This window comes from Calliphora vicina, chromosome 5 (genome assembly GCF_958450345.1).
Source record: "Calliphora vicina chromosome 5, idCalVici1.1, whole genome shotgun sequence".
Classification (NCBI taxonomy): Eukaryota; Metazoa; Arthropoda; class Insecta; order Diptera; family Calliphoridae; genus Calliphora; species Calliphora vicina.
Window position 1 is genome coordinate 34344611 of NC_088784.1, and position 27401 is coordinate 34372011.

General features: G+C 31.9%; 2 protein-coding genes across 3 annotated transcripts; one reads left to right on the forward strand and one right to left on the reverse strand.

Annotated features, from left to right (window-relative positions):
* On the forward strand, window positions 1-27303 carry stmA (Protein EFR3 homolog stmA). 2 transcript variants are annotated; one of them, XM_065511622.1, is made up of 9 exons: window positions 1-159; window positions 6072-6276; window positions 6577-6730; window positions 20705-20956; window positions 21595-21725; window positions 21791-22654; window positions 26290-26749; window positions 26812-26970; window positions 27030-27303. In XM_065511622.1, the coding sequence occupies exons 1-9, from the start codon at window positions 153-155 to the stop codon at window positions 27162-27164; spliced, it is 2367 nt and encodes a 788-aa protein (XP_065367694.1). In that variant the 5' UTR covers window positions 1-152; the 3' UTR covers window positions 27165-27303. The 2 variants fall into 2 exon arrangements, with proteins under 2 accessions (XP_065367694.1, XP_065367692.1); XM_065511620.1 differs by lacking the exon at window positions 1-159 and having other exon boundaries at window positions 5858-6276.
* LOC135959705 (nucleolar protein 58-like) lies at window positions 16807-18567 on the reverse strand. The gene is given in 2 exon segments (XM_065510718.1): window positions 16807-17416; window positions 18521-18567. Coding segments are annotated over 2 exon segments (657 nt in total).
* Window positions 27304-27401: the final 98 nt, after the last annotated feature.

Sequence of the window (27401 nt, forward strand, 5' to 3'; positions counted from 1 at the left end):
GTTGTTTTAGTGGTTTTATGATTAACATCATTTTTTCCCAGTGAAGTGTGTTTGATTAATCACGAAATTATTGAAAAACTATTAAAATAAATAGTGTAGTTTTTGCTTATTTACATTGTTCGCATAATTATTAAGTTCAAAGTTTAGCAACAATGTCGGGTAAGAGTAAAAAAAATATAAAACTCATCTAAATTGTAAAAGTGTAATCGATTATTTTAATAACAACAAGCAATATGCAAAGGGTGGTGACCAAATTCCCTTTAATGGAAAAACTGATTAAAGTTTTATAGAATAGCATAAATGCAATAGATTTGCATATGAATTAAATAAAAGGAAATAGTTTAATAATAATCAAATATTCAATGTGTTTTCCTAGAGAAATATTTATTTTTGATAAGATTACAAAGATTGTGGTTAGTGTGGTTGAAAAATATACATAAATAAATTATACTATGTATATTTGCTGTGTATATTTATTTATATACTCCTTTCTTTGTTGGTGGTTTATTTGTTTGGGGTTGTGTGCTTGTGAATTTATGACGACATAATTATTGTTGTTTATTAAGAAGGTCCGCCAATTAAAGTGTGTCAACAAACTCTGGAATATATTTAGAACAAGTGGTTGTTAAACCAATTTATTCTGTGTCTATTAATATCATTCATGACAAGTGGTTGCGAATTAACTAACTAGGAAGATTTACAAAAAATATTCATTAGGGCATAATTTGTTTAAAACATTTTTGAAATTGGTCGGACCTGCAGAGCATGAAGAACTTTTAATTTCATTAGATAACTTCTTAATAAAACTTTATTAAGAAATGTGACGAATATTATAATGAAACATATCAAATCCTTAGTTAATGTATTCCATACTATTGATAAACTCATATGGAATGATCTTTCAAATATTGTATAATGAAAACTGGATATTAGAATCTATCAAATATAAATGCTCTACATTCAAGAAATATTTCCACATTCGAAGTTACATGTTAAAAAATTCTCATAATTATTTTAAAATTAGCAATTTCACGATCCTGTGAATCAGAAAGTGTTAATGCAATGCAAAATATGTGTTATTAATAAGACATGAGCCAGGTCCTCTCTGTTGTAATTAGGGTTCCTAATTTTCCGGACGTTTTTCTAAATGTAGTCAAAAACTAATGAAATTTGTCAAATAATAGGTCAAAAGTTAAAGTAAGTTAAATCTGAAATAATTTTTAATTACTTTCGAAGAACTTTTTCAAATCTGAATATATATAAACAAATTTAAACCAGTTGAATGACCCGAGTTCATTCAGTCGACGAATGAAAAAATGTTTCTATTTTTGTGACACAGAGAAAATATTTTTGGTTCTGATAACCGATTCAAATGATTCTGATAAGCGAACGAATTTTTCTATTTTGAATTTTCTATTATGGACAGAAGCGGGCGAACAAATTAATAAAATAAACAGAATCACGTGTTTTCCTTACGGAAACTAAACTAGCCCTTTTCCATTAGTTTCAAATATTCAATAAATAGTTAAAAATTCAAAAAAAAATCTCAATAAATTTGTATTTTTAGTATTTCATTAATATATAATTTTATTTAAATATATTAACAACAAAAATAATTAATAAAATTCTGGTATTGAAAAAACAATGGAAACCTAGATTTACTTATTACAAAAACTGCCTGGGACTTTTAGTGACTCAGAATTTCGTTGTATACATATTACTACTTCTTAGTAGTGAATGGTAATTCGATTACGATTATAGTCGATTACGATTCAGGGTCTAAAAACGATTATTTCGTGATCGATTATATACTCCGATTTTTATGCTGAAATCAATTTTTGATAACGATTAATCGAAATAGAAATAAAATTCCGGAATTTTTAGCATTGTCTACGTTTTTTGCTTTCATTAAAATTTGCAATACATTAATCTCAGCTGACATCGGAAAATATTCACGGAGGACCTAATTTTTTTATGCGAAATTTTTTCAACCTTAAGAAATTTTTATAAAAAGTGTTACGAAATTTTTTTCATAAAATAGTTGTCAAATGTTTGCCTTTACGGTTTATCAAATGAACACCTCAACATAAAGGAGTTATAATACTCTTCCAAAATATGATTTTAATCCGTAATTATAGCGTATATGGGTCATTTGCTATAGTTCCCAAAAAATGCAGGTCGATTATTAAAAAAATCGATTATTGGATTCGATTAATCGACTGTAAAAATCGAAATGAAAATGGTTGATCGAAAAGTCGAAAATCGATTATTAGCTTTTCATACCATTCACTACTTCTTAGGTACATACAATGCATTAAAAGAAAGAATTAATCGACTTCTATGAAATATTTTGCCTTTCCCTTATAAAAGCGTAACCACTTTTTTTAGCACAAATTTATTTGACGTGTTTACTCTTACAAGTGTTTTGTAAGATCAAACAGCATCAAATAAAATAAAACTAAAGGTTTTGTTTTGAATCATCCTAAGTAAAATAAATTTTTCAAATAAATAAAATCATTCAAATGTATATTATTTAGTGGTTACGCCTTTTTCATCAAATATTTGTCATGTGTGACCCTACCTTAAGAGTCGGTTAAGACAAGCCGACGAGTGAATCGCTCAATTATAGAAATCACCATGAGTATTAAGGTTATATATGCCTTCCTTCTGTTGAAATTAACTCTCCGAAGCCTACAAATAACTTACAAACATGATTGATACGTCAATAAGTCGGATATAGTCTTGGTTTGGTTGCTAAATCTGCCCATAAATGACTGAGATATAAGCAAAACCCCGCTTTAAAAAATTTAATACCTCGATTTTTAACATATTTTTTACTAAACATTATTTTTTCACCAAAAAGTTTGTTTAAACCCAACATATTTTTTTATCCGAATTTTTTTTTCATAAAAAATATTTTTTATCTGAAAATTTTGTACACAAATATTTTTTTTTAAAAAAAAAATTTTTTATCCAAAATTTTTTTTACTAAACATTTTCCTCCATCATTATTTTTCAATATTTATTAAAAGTATACTTTTGTGAAGGGTATATAAGATTAGACACAGCCGAATATAGCACTCTTTTTTTTGTTATTTTACTCTTCTATCTTGCAGAAGTTTAAAAGTTTCCATTGTTTTGCCAATGCTAAGAAGTATTCTATAAATATTTTTTGTTCAAACTTTAACGCTAAAATTTAATATATTTTAATAGAAAACCTTTTAATTTATGTTAGAAATATACATCGCACTTGATCAACAAGAGGGTATTAACTCAGAATTTTTGAAATTTCACTTTTTGCAAGAAATTAACTACAACATCAATATTTTTCGACGTATTCCGATTACTCTTTCATCTCGAAGACCACATTTGAGACCATTTTCTTGTGACTACTTTTATATCAAGAAAAAGGTATTTTTTTGAGTTGAAATAGAAATGCATCATATATTTTCATAAAAAGGGTGTTATTATGATTTGAGCATTTATTCGTATTAAAAATAATCAAATTGTTTTATTTAAATTTGGTTGTATTTGAGTTGATAAAATTTTGTTGATAAAATTAGTTTTACTTAACCCCCTGTCTATACTTGACAAATATTTATCATAACAATTAATGACGTTTGTTGTCAAGACAAAGTTGTCTAAGCAAAAGCACTAACAATTTTGTCATAACGGAGCAATAATACTAATCAATGGAGACTATACCTGATAATTTTTTATTTTGACGTTTATCATGATAAAAATTTATCATGTATAGACAGGTGGTTATGATTTTAATTCGAAATGTGAGGATTTTTAGAAAAAAATTGTTTTCATATTTTCAGAAAAATGGTATTAACTCAAAAAATTGATTAATTTTTGCAATAATTGAACAATTTAAGAGAAAAACTATATAAATATATTTTCAAGCGGAATTTGCTTACTATGATGTATTCGGATTTTCAAATTCTCTTAAAATGTAACCACAAACAGTTTTTAAACTCTACTGAAAATTTAAAAATTTTGAGTTATTACTAAGGTTCCTACCCAGGAATATTTTTTCGGTAATTTTCGGGAAATATTTGTCGCGAATTTTCGGGAATTTCTTCATAAGTTTTCTTCTAAAACTTACAATTTTCGTATTCGTTTCGATGTCCAAATTTGTTGCTAATTGAATCATTCTATTAAATCCATAGATTTTTTCGGTTCTAGCAACAGATAGTCAGTTGGCAAAGAAGTATTATGGTTGAAATAATTTTTTCACTCAACTCAAGCCACAGCAGAAAAATTTGGTTATTAAGAATGAATATAATTTAAAGTTTATGCTCTTAAAGGAATTAAGATGCGTAACATTACAACTTTTAGGGATTTTCAATGAATATTATTCATATTTAGAGTAGTTCAAATTTGTTTATCTACAATCAGATATGAAAAATGTCTCTGACTATTCATGTTTTGTAGATTTAAATCGAAATTCTTAAGTTTTTTAATTAAACAAAGAATTTATTGATTTTATACTGATTAAAACTACGACTGTGGCAATAACGATAAAATGCCACTATTAAATTAGAAACCCTTATAAAGGCTGGACCAACATTGTACAATCAAATATAGTTATTTTATACTTCTTTTAAAATCTTAAAAACAATTATAAGTCAATTTATTCGAAAAAAATTTTATGGTTTAATTTAGTATTAAAAAATTCCCGGTAATGAAACCATTTTTTAATTTCCTCCCGGGAATGAAAACAATCCGGGAAATTAGGAATCCTTGTTATTACCCTCTTGTTGATCAAGTGCAACATGTATATTTGATAAAAGGTCATATATTTGAAAACTTATATGGAATATAGGAATATAGTTTTCAAAAAAGTTTACATGGTATTGTCACTCACTGTATATGGGAAGAAATAAATGGAAACATTTCAACGACAGGCATTCATTAAATGTAATTTTTTTCTAAATCCAATCATAGCTCCCTAAATTTGTTTAATTAAAATTTAACATTTGGTCTCTTGGTTTTATTATCATCAAGTTATTTTAAATGGTTGCAAAAATTTAATCTATTTAATTTAAATAAATCTGTATGATAAATTCCTCAGGCGCTAATTTTATTTGTCTTGTGACAAACTAAAGCTACATAACAATATTTGCAATATGCAGTTATCAGTCACATTTGCAAGATAATCACACTGTTTTTTTAAAAGATAAACACAAGATTAATTATTGAGTTAAAAATTACTTTTATTTCTAATGCAAAACTTTTTGTTTAAGTCCCTTAACCTTAAAAATGTGCCACCAAATTTAATATTTACAAAAGTTTTTTTTTATTAATTCTTATCCTTGGAAAACTTCCCACCAAAAGAAAAGTGAATGACTGTTTCAAAGTGTTTGCATGTTAAATAACAACGATGTCGTCGTTGACTACGACAATAAAATTTAAAACTAACTTTAAACGGACGGTGACTGCAATTGGGTAGCCAGCCCTACATTGATTTGTTTCTATATTTCTACTACCATATTTTGTTTATAAGTTTTGTTACAATTTTCGTCGTATATGAAAATAATAGCTCAGCAAAATATAGAATGAAAATAATAAACAAAATAAAAGAAACCGAATATATAAACACAATCGCGAAAACACTCATTTACTGCTGTATTCATTCATACAGCACAGTCAGCTAACTCTCGTCGTCGTCGTCTCAAAACAAAAACGACACCACACATGGACAGAAAAGTCAAGCAAATCTTCTAACCACTACGATAACTTTAGAAATGCTAACGGTTGTTTAGTACTAAATCGTCTTCCTCGGCATAAACACAACAAATAGAATTTATAAATAAATAAAGTAAAAATTATCGAAAAGAGACGCGTCGCGTTACCTTGCCTCGAGTTTTAGTTTATAAGAATTTGTTGACAAAAAATGTAATGCATTCCGCGAGACTACTGTCGTTGTTTTCAAACCTAAACAATTAGCATTAATTTGGCTTAAAGCATGTTTAGCTATAGATGCATGCGCCTTTTAATACCGCGCCCCTCTGTATCGCGTCCAGCCTGTTCATGTTGTTTTCAACCATGTTTTATTCCGTTAGGTTGTTGCGGCTGCTGCTCGGCCTTAAGACCACGCTACAAGCGTTTGGTGGACAACATATTTCCCGCTATACCCGAGGATGGCCTGGTCAAATCGAATATGGAGAAGTTAACCTTTTATTCGCTCAGTTCGCCCGATAAATTGGATCGTATTGGTGAATATTTGTATCAGAAGGCAACAAAGGATATAAATCGCAAACGTTACAGGTAAGTTCAATATAAACTTGACATGACTCATAATTATAGGTAGAATAATAATGTTCTTACTTGTTTAATAAAATTATGTTTGACTGGCAGTTATTAGTAGCCCTTTAATAAATAATTGCCATTACCCATCATCATCATCATTATCATCTTTGTCATTTTATAATTTTATTCATTTTTCCATGTTTATAATGTGGTGCATTATTGTGGCATGTGCTACTTACTTGCCAACTAATTTATCATTTTATTGTGGTTGCTTTTCATTGTATTATATCGTTTGGTTTTTTATTTATTTTTTTCAAGATTTGTGGAAATTGCCATGGAAGCCATGGATATATTACTCCAAGCTTGTCATGCTCAAACCACCCTAAACTTGTTTGTGGAATCATTTTTGCGCATGGTACAAAAATTACTTGAAGACTCGAATCCAAATTTACAAATTTTGGCCACAAATTCGGTAAGTTTTATTTTTCAATTAAAAACAGCAACAAATATCTACAATTTGAATATATACAAGTGCTTATGTGTCATCATGTTGGTTTACAAAAAAAATGGGAAATGCCCATGTACTAAGAATATACAATACATAATTGAATTAACTGTCCTGCCATTGAATTTAATTAATTTAATCTTTATTGTGTTAATACTTGAAAAGCATAGTCTCATCGCCACTACTACAAGGGAATTTGTGATAGAGAAACGTTTAAATCAATATATTTTACCAGATATTTTGTGAAATAGAATGAGGAAGGCGTAGTGAAGGATTTAATAATTTGTTGTCTAAGGTTTCGTATTATTTTATAAAGGTCTTAACAACTAGTATAAATCTGATAGAGATTCATTAAACTTTAGATCGTAAATAAGTGATTAATATACTTGTATGAGAGAGCTAGTTTCTAGCATGTAAATTAAATATATTTAGTCAACCTTAGCTTAAACCTTAAGGGCGGGTTTTTGTTTTAAAATAAATCTTTAAATGTTGCTTTTGAATTCTCTTGTCACAAAATGTGACACATCATAGTGTATTAACTTTGGATTATATTTATTTTTAGATTAACTTATCTGATTATTAATTGGCATTTGAGCTACAAGTCAAAAATTCGCAATAAATGCTGTTTTTCAGTTACAGATTATCTGCATTATAATCTAGGTTTAACTGAGCAACATCTTATTCAATTTAAAATGGAACTTTCTATTTCATATTCAAAAAAGTACAAACGGAAGAGAGATTTTCAACTTAGAATTCAGAAAACGGCATTTGAAAATTAGTTTTTCCAATTCAATTTCATAAAAGTGCAATTGGAAATGAAATTTTAGAAAGACCAAATGAAAATTAGATTTTTCATTTAGAACAATTGAAAATATTATTTAACAGTTTAGTTTCAGAAAAGACCAAGTGAAAATGAGATTTATTATTTCAATTTTAAAATAGAACAATTGAATTTGGGATTTTTTGATCGATATACAACAATTTAAAATGAAATGTTTTCAATTGAAAATGAAATAGAGAAAAATATAAATTTAATTAAAAACTTATTTTTATGTTGAACCCAATAAGCCCTAAAAATTCATGCATTTGAACATTTTGTTGGAATTTTAGTTGAATTCAAATATAATTAATTTTTCAACTTGAAAAATATTTGAAAAAATTAAATATTTTTAAAATAAAAAACATGTGACATTTTAATGAAGAATTTTATTGATATAAATTGTATTACAACTATAATTCAATTGCTTTACACTGCGTTCAAGGCTTGAATTGCACTTGCTTTCAACTTGAATTCAAGCAATAACGCTTATTGGGAATGGTCTTTTGAATAGTGAAATTGGTACCAAATTCAAGAAGTCCCAGACACTCGTTTGTACCCTCAAAAAATATTGTAAATAGTCCATTACATCTTCATCACTCAAATTTAGTTTGTGGGCAAATTTGAGGTTATGATGTAAATTTTCTTAAAACACACACTTTTTTACAAATTCAGTTTTATTAATAGAAATATGGGTAGGAATTAATAATTTCGGTAAAATTTCTACCTCTAGCACTTTCCCTTATGTTTTCAATGCAGCGCCGAATTTCATCTTTGAGAGCATTAGTTGTTTGTGGTTTGTACATGTAAACCCGGCCTTTCAAATAGTCTAGCGGCGTTAAAACACAAGAACCAGGCAGCCAATTGACTGACATTAAGCGACCCGGAAATTTGTCATACAACAACTGAATTTTTTGGCCGACTGTGCCAAACCAAATTACACTGATGTCAACATTAGCCAATTGTGGCCACAAAATATCGGAGCATGATTAAGAGAAAAATCTGCTCGAATTGTACAAAGTAATACAGTAAATTCAAGAGTGTTACATTCCATGGTTTTTCTGGTAAAACCCTTGAGGGTAGGTCACACCAAGATACTGTATGATGCAGGTCTTATTGGTCAGGACAGTATTCCATCTGGAATCTCTGATTATAAGATCGCGACCATCAACTTCGGGGCATCACCCCCAGTAGAATTCCCCACTAGAGATGAGTGGGTTGGATCCGATATTATTGGTCGACAATAATATCAAGCGCTCTTATAGACTCTCAAACGAGTGTAGCGTCTTCCAGGCAGAGATTTTCGCGATCTGGAAAGCCACAGAGTTGATAAAGGCACACGTAAATAGAGAGTCTGCAGTGACCATATATGTGGACAGTCAGGCTGCACTAAAGGCTTTGGAATGTCATTTAATACACTCCAATTTAGTGGAGGACTGTAGGAGAGCTCTAGAGGAGCACTACACAGTAAGACTGTATTGGGTACCAGGGCACTGTGACATACAGGGAAATGAGGTAGCAGATGAACTGGCTAGACATGGTTCTGATCTAGGTCATGATACTAGGGAACGGGGGGTTAAACCACCTATATGTCACTACTACAGGTTAATTTATGAAAGATTCCGCAACTATACAAACCAATCCTGGAGCAGTAGATCGGATTGCAAAGTGTCCAGGGCCTTATGGCCAAAACTGAACACAAACAGGTTGATAGAGTTGGACAGGTATAATCTTAGGATTCTAGTAGGAGTGATAACCGGTCATTGCTCAATAGGAGCCTTTAAGGGTAAATGGGATAATGGCACACAGGACTTCTGTAGAGTGTGTGGGGATGCAGAGGAGCTAGCGACAGTAGAGCACATATTGTGCAACTGTCCAAGGTTACAGGGTCACAGACTTAGATGGCTAGGAAATAGATTTCTGGACGAACTTGGTAGTGTTGCTGGCTGCGAACTGACCAACATACTAGGTTTCATTAAGGGAATAGGGTGGCTATTTAAGGGACGTTCTACGGCGACTCCTAATCCGGGATAAGATTTCACATTTTCCATGTGAGATGGCTTTCACAATCTCTTGCACTTTCAATCTCCGATCGTTCAACACCATATTGTGATTTTTTCAATTCTGTGTCCAGAACATCTTCCGTGCTTAGTCTGCTTTTACACAGGGCAATTTTTCTTGCGCAAGTCTAGAGTTTATAGGAGAGAGAGGCAAGAAGAAAGAAGAGGGGTACACACTTGCTTGTACTGGCAAGTCTCTTCAAATTTCTTTTGTTTTCTCATTTTCAATATGGCGTCTATTAGGTTTTGCCATACAAAATTGCTCACAGACTTGCTGTGTGTAAACAGACGAGCAAGTTTAAAAGGGAATCGACGAGACTTGCTTCAAGTAAACTTGCCCTGTGTAAAAGCAGACTTATACGGCCACAACAAAATTCTGAAATCACTTTTTTTCCATTGAAATTTATGGTGCAGTGTTCTCATAGTATTCATCAAGCTTAGCCTTTATGTGAGTGATTTTGTTATTCCGCAAAAAATAATGCTTAGTGCGTAGATGAAATTCACTTTCATCCAATTTCTCCTCAAATCACGAGGTAGACTGCAATTAATGGCTGTCAAACACAAACTAAATGACGCAGCTTGTTCAAATTTTGACAGCAGTCAACTGATATATACCTGTTGACAGGAGCAGTGTTGCACTTTCAGTTAAAAGCTGGGAAATTCGAAAAGTCGCGGACTATTGACCCACCATCGTATTTTAATGAATTAATCTTAAATTTAATTAATTAATTAAAAGCTCTGACTACAAAGGAAATACCTACCTAGTAGACTTCTTCAGCGTAGAGTTATTAATTGATGAATTAAGTAAATATTCAGATGGGCAATAATAAGAGGTTATTGAGAAATCTATAAAACATACTATACCTCCAGTTATTATATGAAGTCATTATTGAGGCAATTTGAAAAATTGTTATCATAAGACTCTCCCTGAATATGCACATATGTTTGTATGTCACTACTCTCTAATTTATTGTAATATTATAATTATTATTATTTTTGTTTTAATTGATTAAGGTCAATCAATTTATCAGGTTGACCTGAGTAGTTTATTTACACTTAAAAAAATGCCAATGAAAATAAAAAATATGTTTGGTTTGTATCTAGCAACCAAACAGAAATATTGTTAATTCTTAAATAAGCTAATGATTTAATGTTTCTAAAAACCGTGCACAGTGGAACAATTGCAAAATAAATCGTAATAAACACAGGCATTTTTGATTGTATTCAAAAGTCCCCACATTTATTGCTCAACATCTCTTAATGATAAATTAATTATTCACTTTTTCTGTCGACATATCAGTGGAATATTAGCTATAAGTAAAAATAACGAATCGTATGATGAACATCTTATTTTTAATTACATACATATTTGTTTAAATCACAACATGCTTATCAGTACGGCCGGTATTAATTAAACAAATACTTAGTACTTCATATTAATAGTAAAGTTTTCTTAAAATACTTAATTACTATGATAATATGAGTTCAATAAACTATAAGTCATAAGGTAGCAACTATAATCAATTCACTTGTTAATTTATTATTTAAAGATTTTAAGGAAAAAATAAGATTTATTTTCATTATTACTGGCACAATTGAGACATCAATATACCGGGAAGAGTGCTTAAAGAAAATACTAAAAAAAACCACATAAGTTCAACAATATTTTGGACCAATTTAGCATAGCCACTTTAGGCTAGATCATCTTTAAAACTGTTCAATTTTTTTAACATTGAATATTGTTACTAAATTGCATTTATCAATTTGGTTTTAACGTCTGGTTTCAACATTCATCAGGTTTATCAACATTACCATCAGTGGAGACTTCTACTTATAAACAATGTTGCTAGCACTGTGTTATCAACATTGTTGCGGAGTATGACGAAACATTCTTGAGTGTCTCTGCTAGATCATGCTAGAAATACTGTTTAAACTGGTGTTTAAATTTGAATAAGTAAAGAGTTGTTATATTTTGTTCACTGTACTTTGGATCAAAATTTATCCGGTATTATGAGATAAAACCGTAACAATCGAAAGACCTCAAGCCGTCATACGTCTCAGTGTGTTCAAATGTTGGTCTAAAATTATAGATTTAAAGTAAATTGGGAAAACATTAGAACCGTTGGCCAAGACAAACTAGATTTATTACCACGACAGCCGGTTCTACGCACCGGAATGACCCGAGTTCACTCGGCCAAGGGCTGTCAACTCTGCAATCGCCGCTCCTACAACTACAACAACAACAAACTAGATTTTAGCAATAATTGTGTTGTCAGCAATCGTATGTGCTGTCAGATATCGTATGTAAGACATACCACAAAAAGAAGTCAGAAAACATTGGACCATGCAATAGTTTGCACATTTTCTAATAAATAAAAATAACGTTCATCATACATACTAGATTAGTTATTGTTTTTCAAAAATAACAATTTCCAGTTTTTATTTCAAGTGAGCAACTTTCCAACGAAATTATTATAAAATTTTTAAATTTCTCTTATTTAATTCTCTTTTTTAATATCTACACATTTCAAGGAAACAAACATTTAAAATGAATTCCTTTAGGGCTTTAAAGCATAGCAAACTTACTGATAAAATGATTGTCCATGAAAAATTATCGCTGTATTTTTTAAAACATCTAATTTGCATGTGTTACTTAAGCCTCAGGGAACTTTTTTTTTCGGTATTTAAACCATTATTTCCTTGTTATTTGACATGTATTTAAATACATGTGTATTTTAAGTACATCCATACGTACTGTAAATTTAGGTTATTTCCTTGAAAATGTCCACATTTTCCAACCACAAATAAAACCTAAACATCATTTCCCTAAAGACAAATTGTTTAGAAATTGTTTGCTATGAACTATTTTATGTGTGAGCATGATTAAACATGTTTTACGCTAAATATGCATATGTAAATAGCTTTAATGCCAACAATAACTATTTATTGGCCAGTTTTAGTTTTATAAATTCATTTATTTACAGTAACTGTTATTAAATAATATCTTGGGTAATTTATTCAACAAGTCTTTAAAGAAATGTTTATTATAATTTATTATTATATGCACTTTAATTAAAGTCATTAAAAACACATAAAAATTCATCACCATTTTATGTTCGACTTCATTCCGAAAATAAATTTTTTTTAATTTTTCCATTCCATAAAGTATGGGCAAATTTGAGGTTATGAAGTAAATTCGCTGTCAAATATAGAAATATGTATCAAGAATTGACGTTTATAAATTGAGTTTTTTTATAAACTGAAGAAGAAGTTAACATGTTCCTTTACTTGTTAGCAGCAAGTGGAGATTCCACTGACGATGTAATCAAAAGCCCAGACAATCCTTTGGACAACTTAACACAATATGGAGATAATGTTAAATATCGATTTGAACAAATCTTAATCCGTTCAATTCCTGAGTCTTGTAGCCATAGATAAATCATGAACGCTACTAAATATATCAGAATGAAATGCATTTATCCAGTCCTATGCTTCTTATAGAAAAAACGGGGAATTTGTTAAGTAATAATGCTCATTTTCAATTGTGCGGATATGTAAACAAACTACTGTTGATATGTGATATATGCGGATATGTAAATAAACTACTGATCTCGTATCGTCTTCCGAATGAGTGTAGTGTTTTCCAGGCGGAAATTTTTGCAATCATGGCAGCTTGTAATACACTACATGATCATAATACCCGCGACAATATCGATATATTTGACGACAGTCAGGCGGTACTTCTCTGCCTACACAATTTCATCTTCACTAGTTAGACAATGCAGGAATTCTCTGTCAAGGCTAGGTCGTCTATCTGACATTACTTTGGTTTTACACAGGGACCACTACGGTAATGAACAGGCAGACGAACTGGCCAGAATGTGATCTGCCTTAGATATCTCCAATGCGGTCTCAGTAGCAATTCCACTGGGGACTATCAAAGGCATCATCTTCAGACATTTTCTTACAAAGGCTGAGTATAGATGGCGTAATTTAGACACGAGAAACGTACTATGCAATTGATAACCCGGAATAGAAAGTATATATCAAGGTTGCTGGCAGTATTAACGGGACACTGGACGCTAGGCAAGCACGCTAATCGCCTGGAACTCCCTTTTAACGACCATTGTCGTAGTTGTAAGGATAGGAAAAAAGAGGAAACAGTTTTCCACCTCTCTGCGAATGCCCAGCCCTGAGTGTCAAGAGACATAAATTCATGGGCAACTATACATTGAACAACCTTGGTGAGATAGCCGGGTCAAAACTCAATGACCTACTGAGATATCTCACTGCTACAGGTTGGGTCTAGCAAGCACGACTTTTTGTACACATTTTAGTTACATTACGATGTAAACGACATTACATCTGACGAGTGGTGTGGTCTTATCAAAACGGGATCCCTTCGACTCTACTTGATTTTTAGCACGTAGTGAACTACCACGTAAACCAACCAACTGTTGACGTCAGTGATATTTGGTTGTAACAAGAATTTCCCAGCTAGCCTCGTTCTTGTGTTTTAATGCCACTGAACTGTTTTCTATGGGGCCATTTAAAAGACAAACCACAAACAACTGATGTACGGAATGATGAAATTCGGCGCTACATACTCAATGAAAGAGATAGGAAAGGGAATCTGATTTGGCAATTATCCAGTTAGAATTAGATGACCAAATTAATGATAGATGTGATTGAAGCATGCGATTATTTCGCCGATAAAAAACATGTTTTCCTTTAATCCAATCGATCGTAGATAAATCTAAGATCATTGAAGAACGATCGACGCATTCTATATCGTCGTCGGCTACACTCCAATGCAGGAACAGTCATTGTGAAAGCCTTGTAGATCATTTTAGGTATATTTGCAAGCAACCAGAACCTACATTGTCCAGTTATAGTCGCTATGTATACTTTGTAATTGCAAAACAAGTAGGTATGTTAGGATAGGTCAATTTATTAGGATGAGAAAAAACGTGACAAAAGAAAGTATTGGTCTAAAACTAAAATCTTTAATTTTAGACCCATTTTGGCAACTTCTAAACAAAGAGACATTTTCTTAATATGACAAAGAAATTTGTTGTCATGAACCCTAAATTGCAATTCGTTAACCTGACTAGCACCAACCACTAGACAATTACAATAACAAATAACATTGTTAACTACCTCAAAAAATACCCTTAGCCTTCGATCCATTGATGTATGTTAGTAAGAACAGTCTTTAAAAATATTCGAGATATTTTAAAACACCTCTATGGCTGGAATTGTACACGAATATAAGGCAATCGAGGGCAAATACTTAGATTTCCGTCAATTTCCACTAAATAAATGGAATTTCGCGATATATATTGTAAAAACTTGTGTTAACTGTCTTATTACTCTTGTGGTGATATCTTAGAAAAGTTATAACAATAACAACATTAAATAAATACATGATTAAATTGTTGATAAAACTGAAGATACCCAAGCAACACAATCGTTGCTCACTTACTTTTTTCAAAGACTTTAGAGTTGGCTTATCTTTATGTTTCTTGCCAAAAGGTGATTTTAAATTTGGAACGATATACATACATATATACGAGTATGTATGATTTATTGGTTTAGTTCTAATATTCAAAGTCAACCAATTTATTTATATGACAGAGAGTAGAGTAAGAAATTCTTGTTGCTTGAGTTACTATTTCTTTTAAATTCCTATTTTTGTAAATTGTTTTGTATTATTTTTTTTTATCAGAAAAATAAATTATTTGTCATTATGATATCATTACATGACAATGATGGATTTTCGATTGAAGTGTGTGTTTTGTGTGTTAGTAGTACAATAATTTGATTCCGCTGACCTTCAGTATTTATCGGTGTCTAGATATTTTTTTAATCGGCACGAGCAAAAATTGTTTGTTTAGCAACATGTTTCGGTAATCAGAAATAAATAATATTTGATTAAGTAAATAACATAACTTGAATTGTACTTTAGTAAAACTTTAAAGTAAAATGCTAAGGTTATTCATTTCAAAAAAATGGAAAATTACACTCTGATTTTTTTACACTTTTACTCAACAAACACAAGAAATAAATAAAAAAGTTTTTTTTTGTGGAATTTTGTTCATGTTTTTGTTGTGTAAAAATGTAAAAAATCAGAGTGTAATTTTTACATTTTTTTGAAATGAATACCCTCACTATAACTAAATAAAAATATAGGCCCATAATCAGTCAAAAATAAAGTACATTTTAAGAGAATTAAACTCGACTTTACTTAAGAGTGGACTTTAGGTCTATCATAGACAAGTTAAAGTATACTTCTGACGCTGAAGTCGACTCTAAATATAAAACTAGCTGGAGTTGTTTTTAACTCGTTTAAGAACAGCATCAGCTGTTCTTCGCCGAGTAAAAAAGTTCGTCACAAAGTAAAAAATGTTTAAGTTACAAAATATTGGTAGAGATTTTGCAATTATTGAACAGTTATCAATAAAATTAGTACCAAAATATCGTAATTATGATATTAATCTTATCTTTTCCACTTTTCCACAACAAACAACTTTCTTTCTTTAGATGTCCCGGTTACTTTTATTGTTTACGTTTTTTGGATTTTTTTAATTTTGTATGTCAGCTGTTCAGTGTTGCCACTTGTTGGTTTTTTGTTGTATATTGTATGAAAACATTTTCTACATTTGCGGTGGCACCCAGTTAAAGTCGGTTCAATTTAAAACATACTTTAATTTTGACTATGGTAGCAAATTAATAAAAAGCAGGTTTTTATTTTAAAGTTGTTTTTAAAAAGAACCGACTTTAGTGTTTGACTATGATTATGGGCCATAGTTAATTGAAATCAAGCCAAAATATAAAAATGAACCATAAGTTTTTAAAATTTATTTATATAACTCAATTTTTGTGCAGCATCTCTAAACTGCCTATTAAGCTAAAACTGATCATGAATCATAGTGAGAAATATTGGTCGGCATTCTACTATCCCATTCTCCGCACCATGGATCTACATAGTGTACAAGAACCGACTGGCTTACATGTCAATACAATTCTTATTTGAGATGATGTCCATGTAAACGTAATGTTCATGACATCATCGACAAATTCACCCTCCACACCGCAATCACCAATCCATCATCTAATCCAGCAACAACCGTTGCCGCTCACACCATCGATTGGTGTTAGATAACCTAAAGTTCAGTTGTGTTGGATTCTAAGGAATCCAAGAAGATTAAACCATACTTAGGTGTGTCTTTCTTGGTCTTTAGCGCACGGAACAAAGCCTTTTCAGCACCGAGAATTTGTACAGTAGATGAGGGATGTTTGGCGAGATTTATCAAGAAGCCAGCATGTGCTATTAGCCGCGCTCCAACTGTTTCTCCAACCAAAACTGTTAGGTTTGGTGCCATGGCCATCATACGAGTCTTGAGGTAGTCATACAAATGTGTTCGGTAATCATTAATGGATAAAATTTCATCACACAAACATTGAATATTCATATCTTCTTCAGAGATTTCAGTACCCATGGAAATTTCAGCAGCTTCCTTTAATTTCTCCTCAACTTCTTCGGGTAAAATGTCTGACAAATCAGTCGTCGCCATATTGACTCTAGTATCGCCCAGTTTAATTGTCTTAGCGAAGGCAATTTTATCAGTTATAATCTTACCCAATTCGGGGAAATGTCATCCGTACCATGCACGTGCTCTCATCATGTAGTTGTTTAGTTCCTTATCCAAATCATTCAAAAAGCATTGCGCCTGTACAATCATAGTATCGATTTTATCTGCCGAAAACTTCAACCTTATTAGGACCTTATTGGGTAGATGATACAAGTCTGCTCATCTATCTCTATATGTTTCTAGAATTTAGGATGTTGTCTATAGTACGGTGTCTCTCCAAGCCAATGATTAAGGATGTGAGGTTCACGCACGTTTTCGTCATCTACATCACAGTGTTCACTCGATCTTGACGCTATATCCTAATATGGAATAGGGTGTTCGAGCTTTTTAGACTCCTCCAATAGCCAAATGTCCAGCAGAATACTGTCCAGAAATCAGGACCTTATTGGGTAGATGATACAAGTCCGCTCATCTCTCTATATGTTTCTAGAGTTTAGCTTGTTCTCTGCAGTACGGTGTCTCTCGAATGTGCATGCTTTGAGAACCCCGACTGGGTCCGACTGATGTGTTAATACCTTGGAACGGGGGGAGTCGAGAACCTAACAACGACTCTTAACATGTCAGAGAAGAGTCTCACGATCATACAGATCGATATCTCGATCCGTGATGTTGGTACTCGTGAACTTTCTATTCCAGTTAACCAGCAGCTCGTTGTTGTAACAGCAGTGGTTTCTGAGATGACAGTAAATTCCGGTGCGAAGAACATGCTATGATTCTTTAAAATGCTCAGCTTTAACATCCTTTATATCTATAGTCTTTTAGAGCCTAAAGAGGCAGATATATTCAAGAACGATTGTTGTGGAACTTTAACTATCGAAGACTCTTGACACTGTCAACCACGCCACACACTTCCAGAATATCACTGCCCAACAATACAAAGAGATGAATTTTATCTGAGTGACCTTCACTCATTCGTACATTGGTAAATTGGCGACTGCAGCTTCCTGTTGCAAAAACCATGATCTCGGTGCCATCCAAACTCCGACATAACACAGTTGAAATCTACTTCGAGATGTCAGACAGAATATTCGAGTGAACTAGGAGAACATTCAGTAGTATATAGATTTACACGATCGCAGCTCGTATTTTTGGACAACATTCACAAGAGTTTTCAAGAATCCCTACATTTCTGAACAATTTTCTGTATAAATTGATGGTATCGATACATTTTTTATAGAAAATCTATATAGATTTTGTTTGCTATCGATGTCTTCTTGATTCGCACTTGGACTCTAATGGATATCTGGGTACCAAGGTGTTCCAGGTAATCATTTCGCGGATATTTTGAAAAAGAAGGATCGATTTGCCGGGGCAACGCTTCCATGGTTCAAGCGTATTATTCTGGATAGACTCAACGTTTATGCACGGTCAGGGTCGTTCACAGAGACTACAAGGGCAATATGATCAGAATAAAATTGTCGTAGAGCAGTTTGGATAGCACGCCAGGAGATAGAATCTTCCATTTCACGATTTTTCTGTATAAGTTGTCATAACGAGGAAGAGATGGTTGAACACCTCCTCAGTCACTGTCCGGCTCAGCGGATCTTAGATTCTGTCCTTTATTGAACGACCTGACAAACCTGTTAGGAATGGACATCAGAAGGATAAATGAATTTGTTCTTGCGACTAATTGGTTTGCTTAAGGACTCAACAAGAGTGTCCAAAAAACCGGCAAATTTGAAAAACCGGTTTCCGTTTTAACCGAAAAAATGCGTTTTTGAAAAAACCGGTTCTGATTATTGTCTTTTAAAAAAACGGTTAACCGGTTTATATTAAATTTTTATTGAATATGAAAAAGGTCTACTTAAATTTATTTTTATTTGTGGACGCAAATAGGAAATAAAATAAATAAATCAATATTTTTAAAAATGATAAGAGTTTTTTTTATAAATATGTTTGAACGAGCTTTAGAAAATATATTTCATTGAAACCGGTTAACCGGTTTAGAGCTAGTTTCTGGGATAGAGATAATCTACATTCTTCGCTTAAACCTAAATTAAACTAAAAATTGTGTTTCTCACTTATTGTTTATATGCTATATAATCTAGGTTTAACTGAGCATCATTGGTGAGTTAAACCTAAGTATAAAATGCCAAAGCACAAACAGATGGAAAATAAAATAAACAATTCAGCACAGCAGCTCTTTGTTTTTATTTGCTTTATTAACATCAATATAATTTTTAATATACATTTTATATACTTTTATGTCGCTTTTTCTTTTAGAAAGTTAAAATTTACAAAAAAAGTTATGTAACGCGGTTGCTTTTTCTTATAAAATGTATAGTATTGCCATATTTATATGAACAAATTTGAAGAATAAACATGTGATTTGACTGAAAAGTATGGCAATGCTAACAAAATTAATCCACTACTGAGAAACACAATCGTTGGTTAAATTCCGGCAAAATATGTTTCTGGTTTAATATAACAGCGTGTTAAGCTGAGTTTAACTGACAAGTAAGAAACTAGCTCTTAGAGTTTAGAAAAGAGTTTAGTCTGGTAAAGTGTGAGTGAAAATATTTTGGCAACTTCCACATAATGAGGCATTTTCTTAATGTGACAAAGGAGAAGTTCCTTGTGAAGAAGGGACGATGAGTACTGCTTGTTTGGATAGCACTCCAGAATGTTGCGGTCATGAAACCTCGAGCGTTGGTTCAATTGCTATTCGTTGACCAGACAATGAAAATAAAGGACATATGCCCCAATTAGCCCGATTGGCCTTTAAGGTTGGTGATTAATAGTGTTTGTTCTTTTTGTAATTAACCCTTTTGTCAACAAATGGAACTAATTCCAAGGTCTGCAAAGTACTTTATAGTTTAACCTCACCTAGCAAATATATTAAATTATCTGAAAGTGTTTAGTCAGGAAAATATTTTAAAATACTCTCTTTTTAAATTAAGAATTGATCTGTTCCACCATTAGTCAGAATGGTCAGAAAACCCCAATTATATTAAAATCTCGAGTACGAGCACGATTTCTGTAAAGCGTGCAGCAAACTCCAAAGAAAAAATTTATTTCTTTAACTGAAATAACAAAACTCAGTTATAACACTCCAATGCTGCAGCTAAAAACATTTTATTTTAATTGCCTTCCTCAGAAAAGGAAAAATAAAATTAGTTTAATTTGTTGTGACTTAAGAGGGGCATAAAAAAACTAATTTTGCATGTTGTCTACAACAACAGGACATAAACATAGAAATGTATTATCCTTCCATCATAATTTAGTATTTCTTTTTTTATTTTAATTTTGTGTGTTTTACCCTGACCTTAATACTTTCACTGGCCAACAGCATATTTACTTAAGTTCCCAATGTCTCTCCCATTTTTTTTCTTTTATTTTTTTGCTTTTTTATTACATTGTATATTTATAATTGTTTTTTATGTGTCTTTCCGTTTTGCCATCTTTGCAGTTTGTGAAATTTGCCAACATTAATGAGGACACTCCTTCCTATCATCGACGCTATGATTTTTTCATTTCGAAATTTTCCTCCATGTGTCATGGCAACAATGATAACATCGAGCTGCGTGATAGCATACGTTTGGCTGGCATTAAAGGACTACAAGGTGTGATACGTAAAACTGTCTCCGATGATTTAGTGGAGAATATTTGGGAAAAACAGCATATGGAGAAAATCGTACCATCATTATTATTTAATATGCAGGTGAGAATTGCACTAAATGTCTCTTTAATAAGAGACCACACATAGAAAATGATGACTGACTGACTGACTGACATACATTCATTGTATTCAAATGACATGTAGTGTCTGTCGTCTGTCATTTGTTTAGAAACAATAACAACTACATAAAAAAAACTCTGACTGAATTAAATATTTATTGTATTTTATTTTTGTATTTTTTTTTATATTTTTTTCGTATACTTTTTTGCAATTTTATTTAATGTGCCTACACTTTGTACACTTTGAAAAAAAACTACACTTTGACAATAATCCAAAATATGTATTATTTTACAAAATAACACTGAGAATTGTTTAAGTTCGGCGTTAACGTTATGTTTTTGAAGAAAAATATGTTGGCGGTAATTTTATTTATATTATAATACTGTTGCAATAACTAAACACAATTTTATTTGAATTAAGTTTACTTACTAACTCTTTTTCCTTTATTTTCAAAAACTGCACTAATTTTTCCAATTATTTATATTGAATAAGACAAAAAAAAAGTAAAATACAATTGATAAATTATAAAATTCAATTGGTTTTTAAAAAACTCCATTATAATTTAAATTTATCTATGTATGTAAGATTTAATACTAATAAATCCTTCAATATTTCTGTAGTCTGGTGATTTAACTCCAGTGGAAGATGCAACCACGGTTACACCGCCAGTACTGGCTGAAGAAGTTCTACGTGAGTTGGTGGGTCGTGCCTCGTTTGGTCATATTAGAAGTGTTTTAAAACCTTTACTAACGTAAGTTTCCTTCATTTAACAAAAATTTAATATTTTTTATTTTATTTCTCTCTATTTATTTCCAGTCACTTGGATCGCCACGAGTTATGGGTACCCAACACTTTTGCCATTCACACTTTTCGCATTGTTATGATTTCTATACAACCTCAGTATTCCTACACTGTGGTGGAGACACTCATGCAACATTTAGATAATAATTTCAAATCTTCTCCAAAAACTCGCACTTCTTTGGCTGTAGTACTCTCAAAGATCATAGCCATAGCTGCCGGCGAGAGTGTAGGTCCATCCGCTCTGGATATTATCAACAACTTACTTACACATCTAAGAACCAGTGTTAGCAACACTTCTGAAATTACACCCGAAGAATCACAATATCAAGAGGCTCTCATCAATGCACTGGGTGAATTTGCCAATCATCATCCGGACTATCAGAAAATTGAAATTATGCTCTTCATCATGAACACTGTGCCGGATCTCTCGAAGAAAAGCAAAGGCGATCAAATGTTACAGAATATTCTATTGAAATCTCTGCTCAAAGTTGGTACTCAATACAGTACGGTGTCGTTTGAAAAGGCTTTCCCCGCAAGTTTCTTGCAACCGCTACTAAAAATGGCTCGCAATCCTCATGATCCCACCCGTATTATTGTGATGCAAATATTCCAGGCTCTTTTGGATCGTCATCAGAATGAAAAAGTATTAAGCGTGGTTAGCATTAAACCGTATGCGGCCTTGTCGCAGGAGCCACCATCACGTTCGGATATTATTTTTACTCATAAATATGGTGCTAATATAATGCAGGCCTTAATCGACAGCATGGCTCTGTCCGATAAGGTGGATCCGTTATCTTCTAGTTATAATACGGCAGCTTTACTTATTGTCGAAATGGCGTGCGGTGAAACTGTTCAAGAGTTTTTGTTATTCATTTTGGGGTAAGTGTTAAAATATGTCCATTTGTAGTTTTAGTAATAATTTAGAAATGTATAGTTTAATCCGAAGAGAGAATTTCTCTATTATTTCTCAAAAACACAACAATTTACGAATATTTGAAAGACTCTGCATAGCTACAGCAAGAGGGTTGGCCTGCAGGATCCTTCATGGCTATAGATTTTGCCAGAGATTACTAACGAAAGTACTTGAAATTTTTTTCTAGCTATGAGTGCTGTCATGTTTTTTACTCTCCGCTTATAAAAGTAGTTAAAGATCAGCATGGATACACGCAACTGAAGTTTGGTTGCCATCCATAATCGATCCATTAATGTAACAGGAGCTTGAGAAAGTTTGTCGCCACAGTCGGACTTATCCATTGGTTATTTTGGCGGTGGTTAGTTGACCTATTGAGGCAATTGTGCAAATATACAGTATCGTGAGGGCCTTGGAGACAGGTTCAATTTGCCGGGAACAATCCATTCACGGCGGCAGTTAAGTATACTGCATCAACTGGCTTTCAACTGTGCATAAATGGATTGTGTTTGCCTGATGAGGTGGCTCTCACTATCCGAGATTGTAGGGGCTTTAATGATACATTATTTTCTGCGCATTCGATATGGACACTCGGTCGACCTCGGATTGGATGACGTTTTGAATAGCGCTGGAAGTCCATCCGGATGTGTTGAGAAAGGAGATCCTGAATCAGAACCTGATTGTTAGGGTGTCAAGGCTGGTGACATGTCATCAGGAACTATCTGGTTAGCAACACGTTATGTTGCCTGACCGACAACATACTGTTCTACTCATGTAGATCAGCCGTCATCTTGACCGGTTGTACTTATTTATATACGACACCATTGAGACATCTTTGGGTTGTGCAGGAAGCTTGGCGAGATAAATATTGAATAACATTGGTAGAGTATGCTCAGTATACTCGAATATGCCATCATACTTATCTTCAAATCCTGATCTTTTTATACCCTTCACCATGAGTGGCAAGGGTATACATATGTATATAAGTTTGTCATTCCGTTTGTAATTTCTAAATTTTTAATTTGCGACCCCGCAAAGTATATATATTCTGGATCGTTATAGCCATGTTCGTCTGTCCACCTGTATGTTGAAATCAACTTTCCATAGCCCCTAAATAACTTACATACATGATTGATACATCAATATGTCGGGAATTCTTCCGGCTCGGCCCACAAATGGCTGAGATATAAGGAAAAACCCAGGAAAACCGCGATTTTTTATCTATATCTGGATTACTAAGTCATTAATTTAGACAATATGGATATCTAATGATAGATATTTCAAAGTCCTTTGCAACGATGTATATAAGGCTATAGTAAGTTGGACCTACAATGGGTCAAAATAAGGAAAAATATTTTTTAACCCGAATTTTTTTTCATCAAAAAAATTTTTTTTTTGTTATAAATTATTTTAACAAAAAAATAAAAAAATTGGAAAAACGTTTTTAAAAAGAAAAATTCGAAAAAAAAATTTTACTTTTCTTTACCTAAAAATATTTAAAAAAAATATTTTTAAGTATAATTTGGTTAAGGGTATATAAGATTAGGCACAGTCGAATATACTAGCTCTCTTACTTGTATATCTTCAAAAAGATCAGGGTAGTGACCTCGTGCTTCCTGTATCGTTTAGATAAAATCGACCGACTTTCGTGACGCGTAACAACAATTGTTTGAAAACAGGAGTTTTATTTTTAAGAGACAAAAAAGACGTTTTCCGAATTATTAACCCTTATGTCAACGGCAACATATCTGGGTATGTTTTGGATTTTCAAAATGCTGTATTTCTAAATTGGATATTCGCATCGACTTGAAATTTCTTGATATCCTAGTCAAAACTGTTTTCCGTAATTGTCCCAAGTTTGGTTAGGATTGGATCACACATTTGGAAGATAAAGCCCATTTACAAAGTTTCACCCTTACGTCAACAGCATACAAATGCAAATATAATGATAAAATTGAAAAGTATAGTATTTTTTCAACGTTTTTAACCACCCCACTCCACATTTTTGATAACAGCGGGACCAAATATATCCCGATTTTCTCCAAATAAAAATCGTGACTGACTCCAAAGTTAATGTAATTGAATTTAAAAAAAATTAAAAAGGCGATTTTTTGCTAGTTTTTGGGAAAAACGTATTTTTTTTTAAGATATCAAAGAAGATGTACATATTAGGAATTTATACCTTTTGAAAAGGTAACTTTACACTAAATATTTTTAATGAAAATAAATGTAAAAATTCTTGATACGGTCCAGGATTATGGATACCAGGTCCATTCAAATAACGCCTATTTTTATGTAAAATTCAAATTTAGGGCAAAAATTCTAAAATCGCGTAGTCGATATCAAAATAAAGTAACCTATTTTAGATGGCCAAATATGTTCTTATTTATTTTGTAAAGGGTTCCGATAACCCCGCTCCTGATGTGGATATTATAGCTAAAAAACTAAAAAAATCCCATTTTTTATCTTTGCATTTTTGACATAATGTAATTACTGTAAGGGTAAAACTGGTTATAATAAAATTGTCTATTTCTAAGAAAATAAAAAAAAATAATACAGAAATTCCAACAAACGAGTTAGATATTAGCAATTTTATGCTAACGACATGCCATTCACCATACAAAACGTATGTTGACGTGCGTAAAGCAGTTCTGCTGTTGACATAAAGGTTAATAGTGCAGACATTTTTTACATCGTTCTGATCCTCCAACGTCACATTACTTTAGCCTTATCTAAGATTTAGTTGTCCAAAAACAAGGTCTTCTGAAAGCATTTTAAATTGCTGTTCATAAGCGGAATGTAAAAATTTGGTCAATTCACATGATTTTAAAGAAAAACAAGAAATAAAATTTGAACACTTTGAATTGGCTAGAATTTATGGCGATTTTTGCTCCACTGATTTTGGTCTGAATCCTGAATTTTGTCCATAAATTCTTGTAAAAACACAGAATTACAAGTTTTCAAAGTCATTGATTACGAATATGAAATTTAATTGTATAAATATTTAGCAGAAGTCATGAAGGACAAATCTAGTGCTACAATCAGTAAGGTAACATCTAAAAGAAGCTTTTATGAAAGTTAATACAAATATTGGAGAGACCCGTTTAACATCATCTGAATTGAGAAATCCGTACTGAAAATGTATCTTATTTTAGAAGGTTTACTCCAGACATTATTGGTTCAATTGGTTAATCCTACGTATAGGATAGTTTAGTTAAAAATATTCAGAAAGCAACACGTGATGAGAAGCAAATTACTTATTTAATGAAAAATAATGCAATTTTACTTCCTGTATTCCTCGATAATCACATCATAATTCTTCTCTCCACGCTATTTTTACTTTTTATGATGATCTTTGAAACATTAATAACTATTGTTGCCCTACTAAAAGTTTCTTTGAGTAAACTACATGTGTAAGAAATATTAATCTTGCCATATCTGGATATACAATCACTATTATCAAATATCTATAGCATTAAATGATACTAATACAAATGTTTTCCTCTTCATATTACTTTAAAATTCTTTTATTGGTTTTCCATTACCTGATCACAAAATATTTGCTCACTACAATCTAATAAAATGCATTTCTCTACATTTCCAGTATACAACAAGTTGCTGTAACCACTGAAAGTTTGAGTGACATACACAAGTGTTCACTGTACTCCATTTCTATTGCTCTACTAACACTAACTGCTCGCGTTACCGGCATCAACAATTTACTCGAATATGCTCAGAAAATAATTGAGGATCGTAAACATGATGCCCCATACTTCTTACCACCGCTACTAGATCCAAAGAAATCGAGTAAATACAATTTGAATGTACCACAGTTGGCCATCGATAAAATGGCATTGGCTGAGTGTTTACAAAATGCTGGCATGGATTTCAATCGTTTACAAACGGGACTACCGTATGCCCTCAATCAAGCGGATAATCCTGGCCATAGACACTCATGGGTTGAGACTGTTAGTAGTAATATGACACACAGAAATAGTTCAGCCGATTTGACGGCCTACAATGCAGATGCTGACAGTATTAGTAGTTCACCAGGTGTATCAAAGGTAAGAGATAAATTATAATAGCTAATGAATAGACTGTTTATTAATTTTTATATTAAAAATAGAAAACTTTGGCTCCTGAATATACCGTTGATGCTATGAAACGTTATTTGGCCGAACCCTCTGAATCAGTTAAGCGTGAGCAACAGGAAAAACAACTGCAAATTGTGCGCACTTTCCGTGAAAGCGATTTTGAAGATCTTATGAAACGCACTGAACCTAAGGTAAATTTGTTTTTACAATTTTATAACAAAATCTTTAAGCTAATAATAATTTATTTTAGCACGATGTCATACAGAATCGTTTGAATGATCTATTCAATTCATTGGCCATCGATAACAAAACTACCCAAAATACTTCATCGAATACCGAGAAACCGATTTATGAAACCAACTTCCCAGAACTATTTTATTATTAAGATTTGAATTTATTATTAGTTATAATATGAAAATTGGCTTGTTATTATAAATATATTCCCTTTAAAATAGCAATCAAATTGTTATTTTTTTCTATTATATTAAATATACACTGTAATTAAAGATATTGTAATTTTTCAATTTTTGTTTTGTTTGTTTTCTATATTTTAAGGCGCAAATATGTATTTAGATATTTCTATATACTAATCTTTTATATTATTCTAATTGTTGTTTTATGT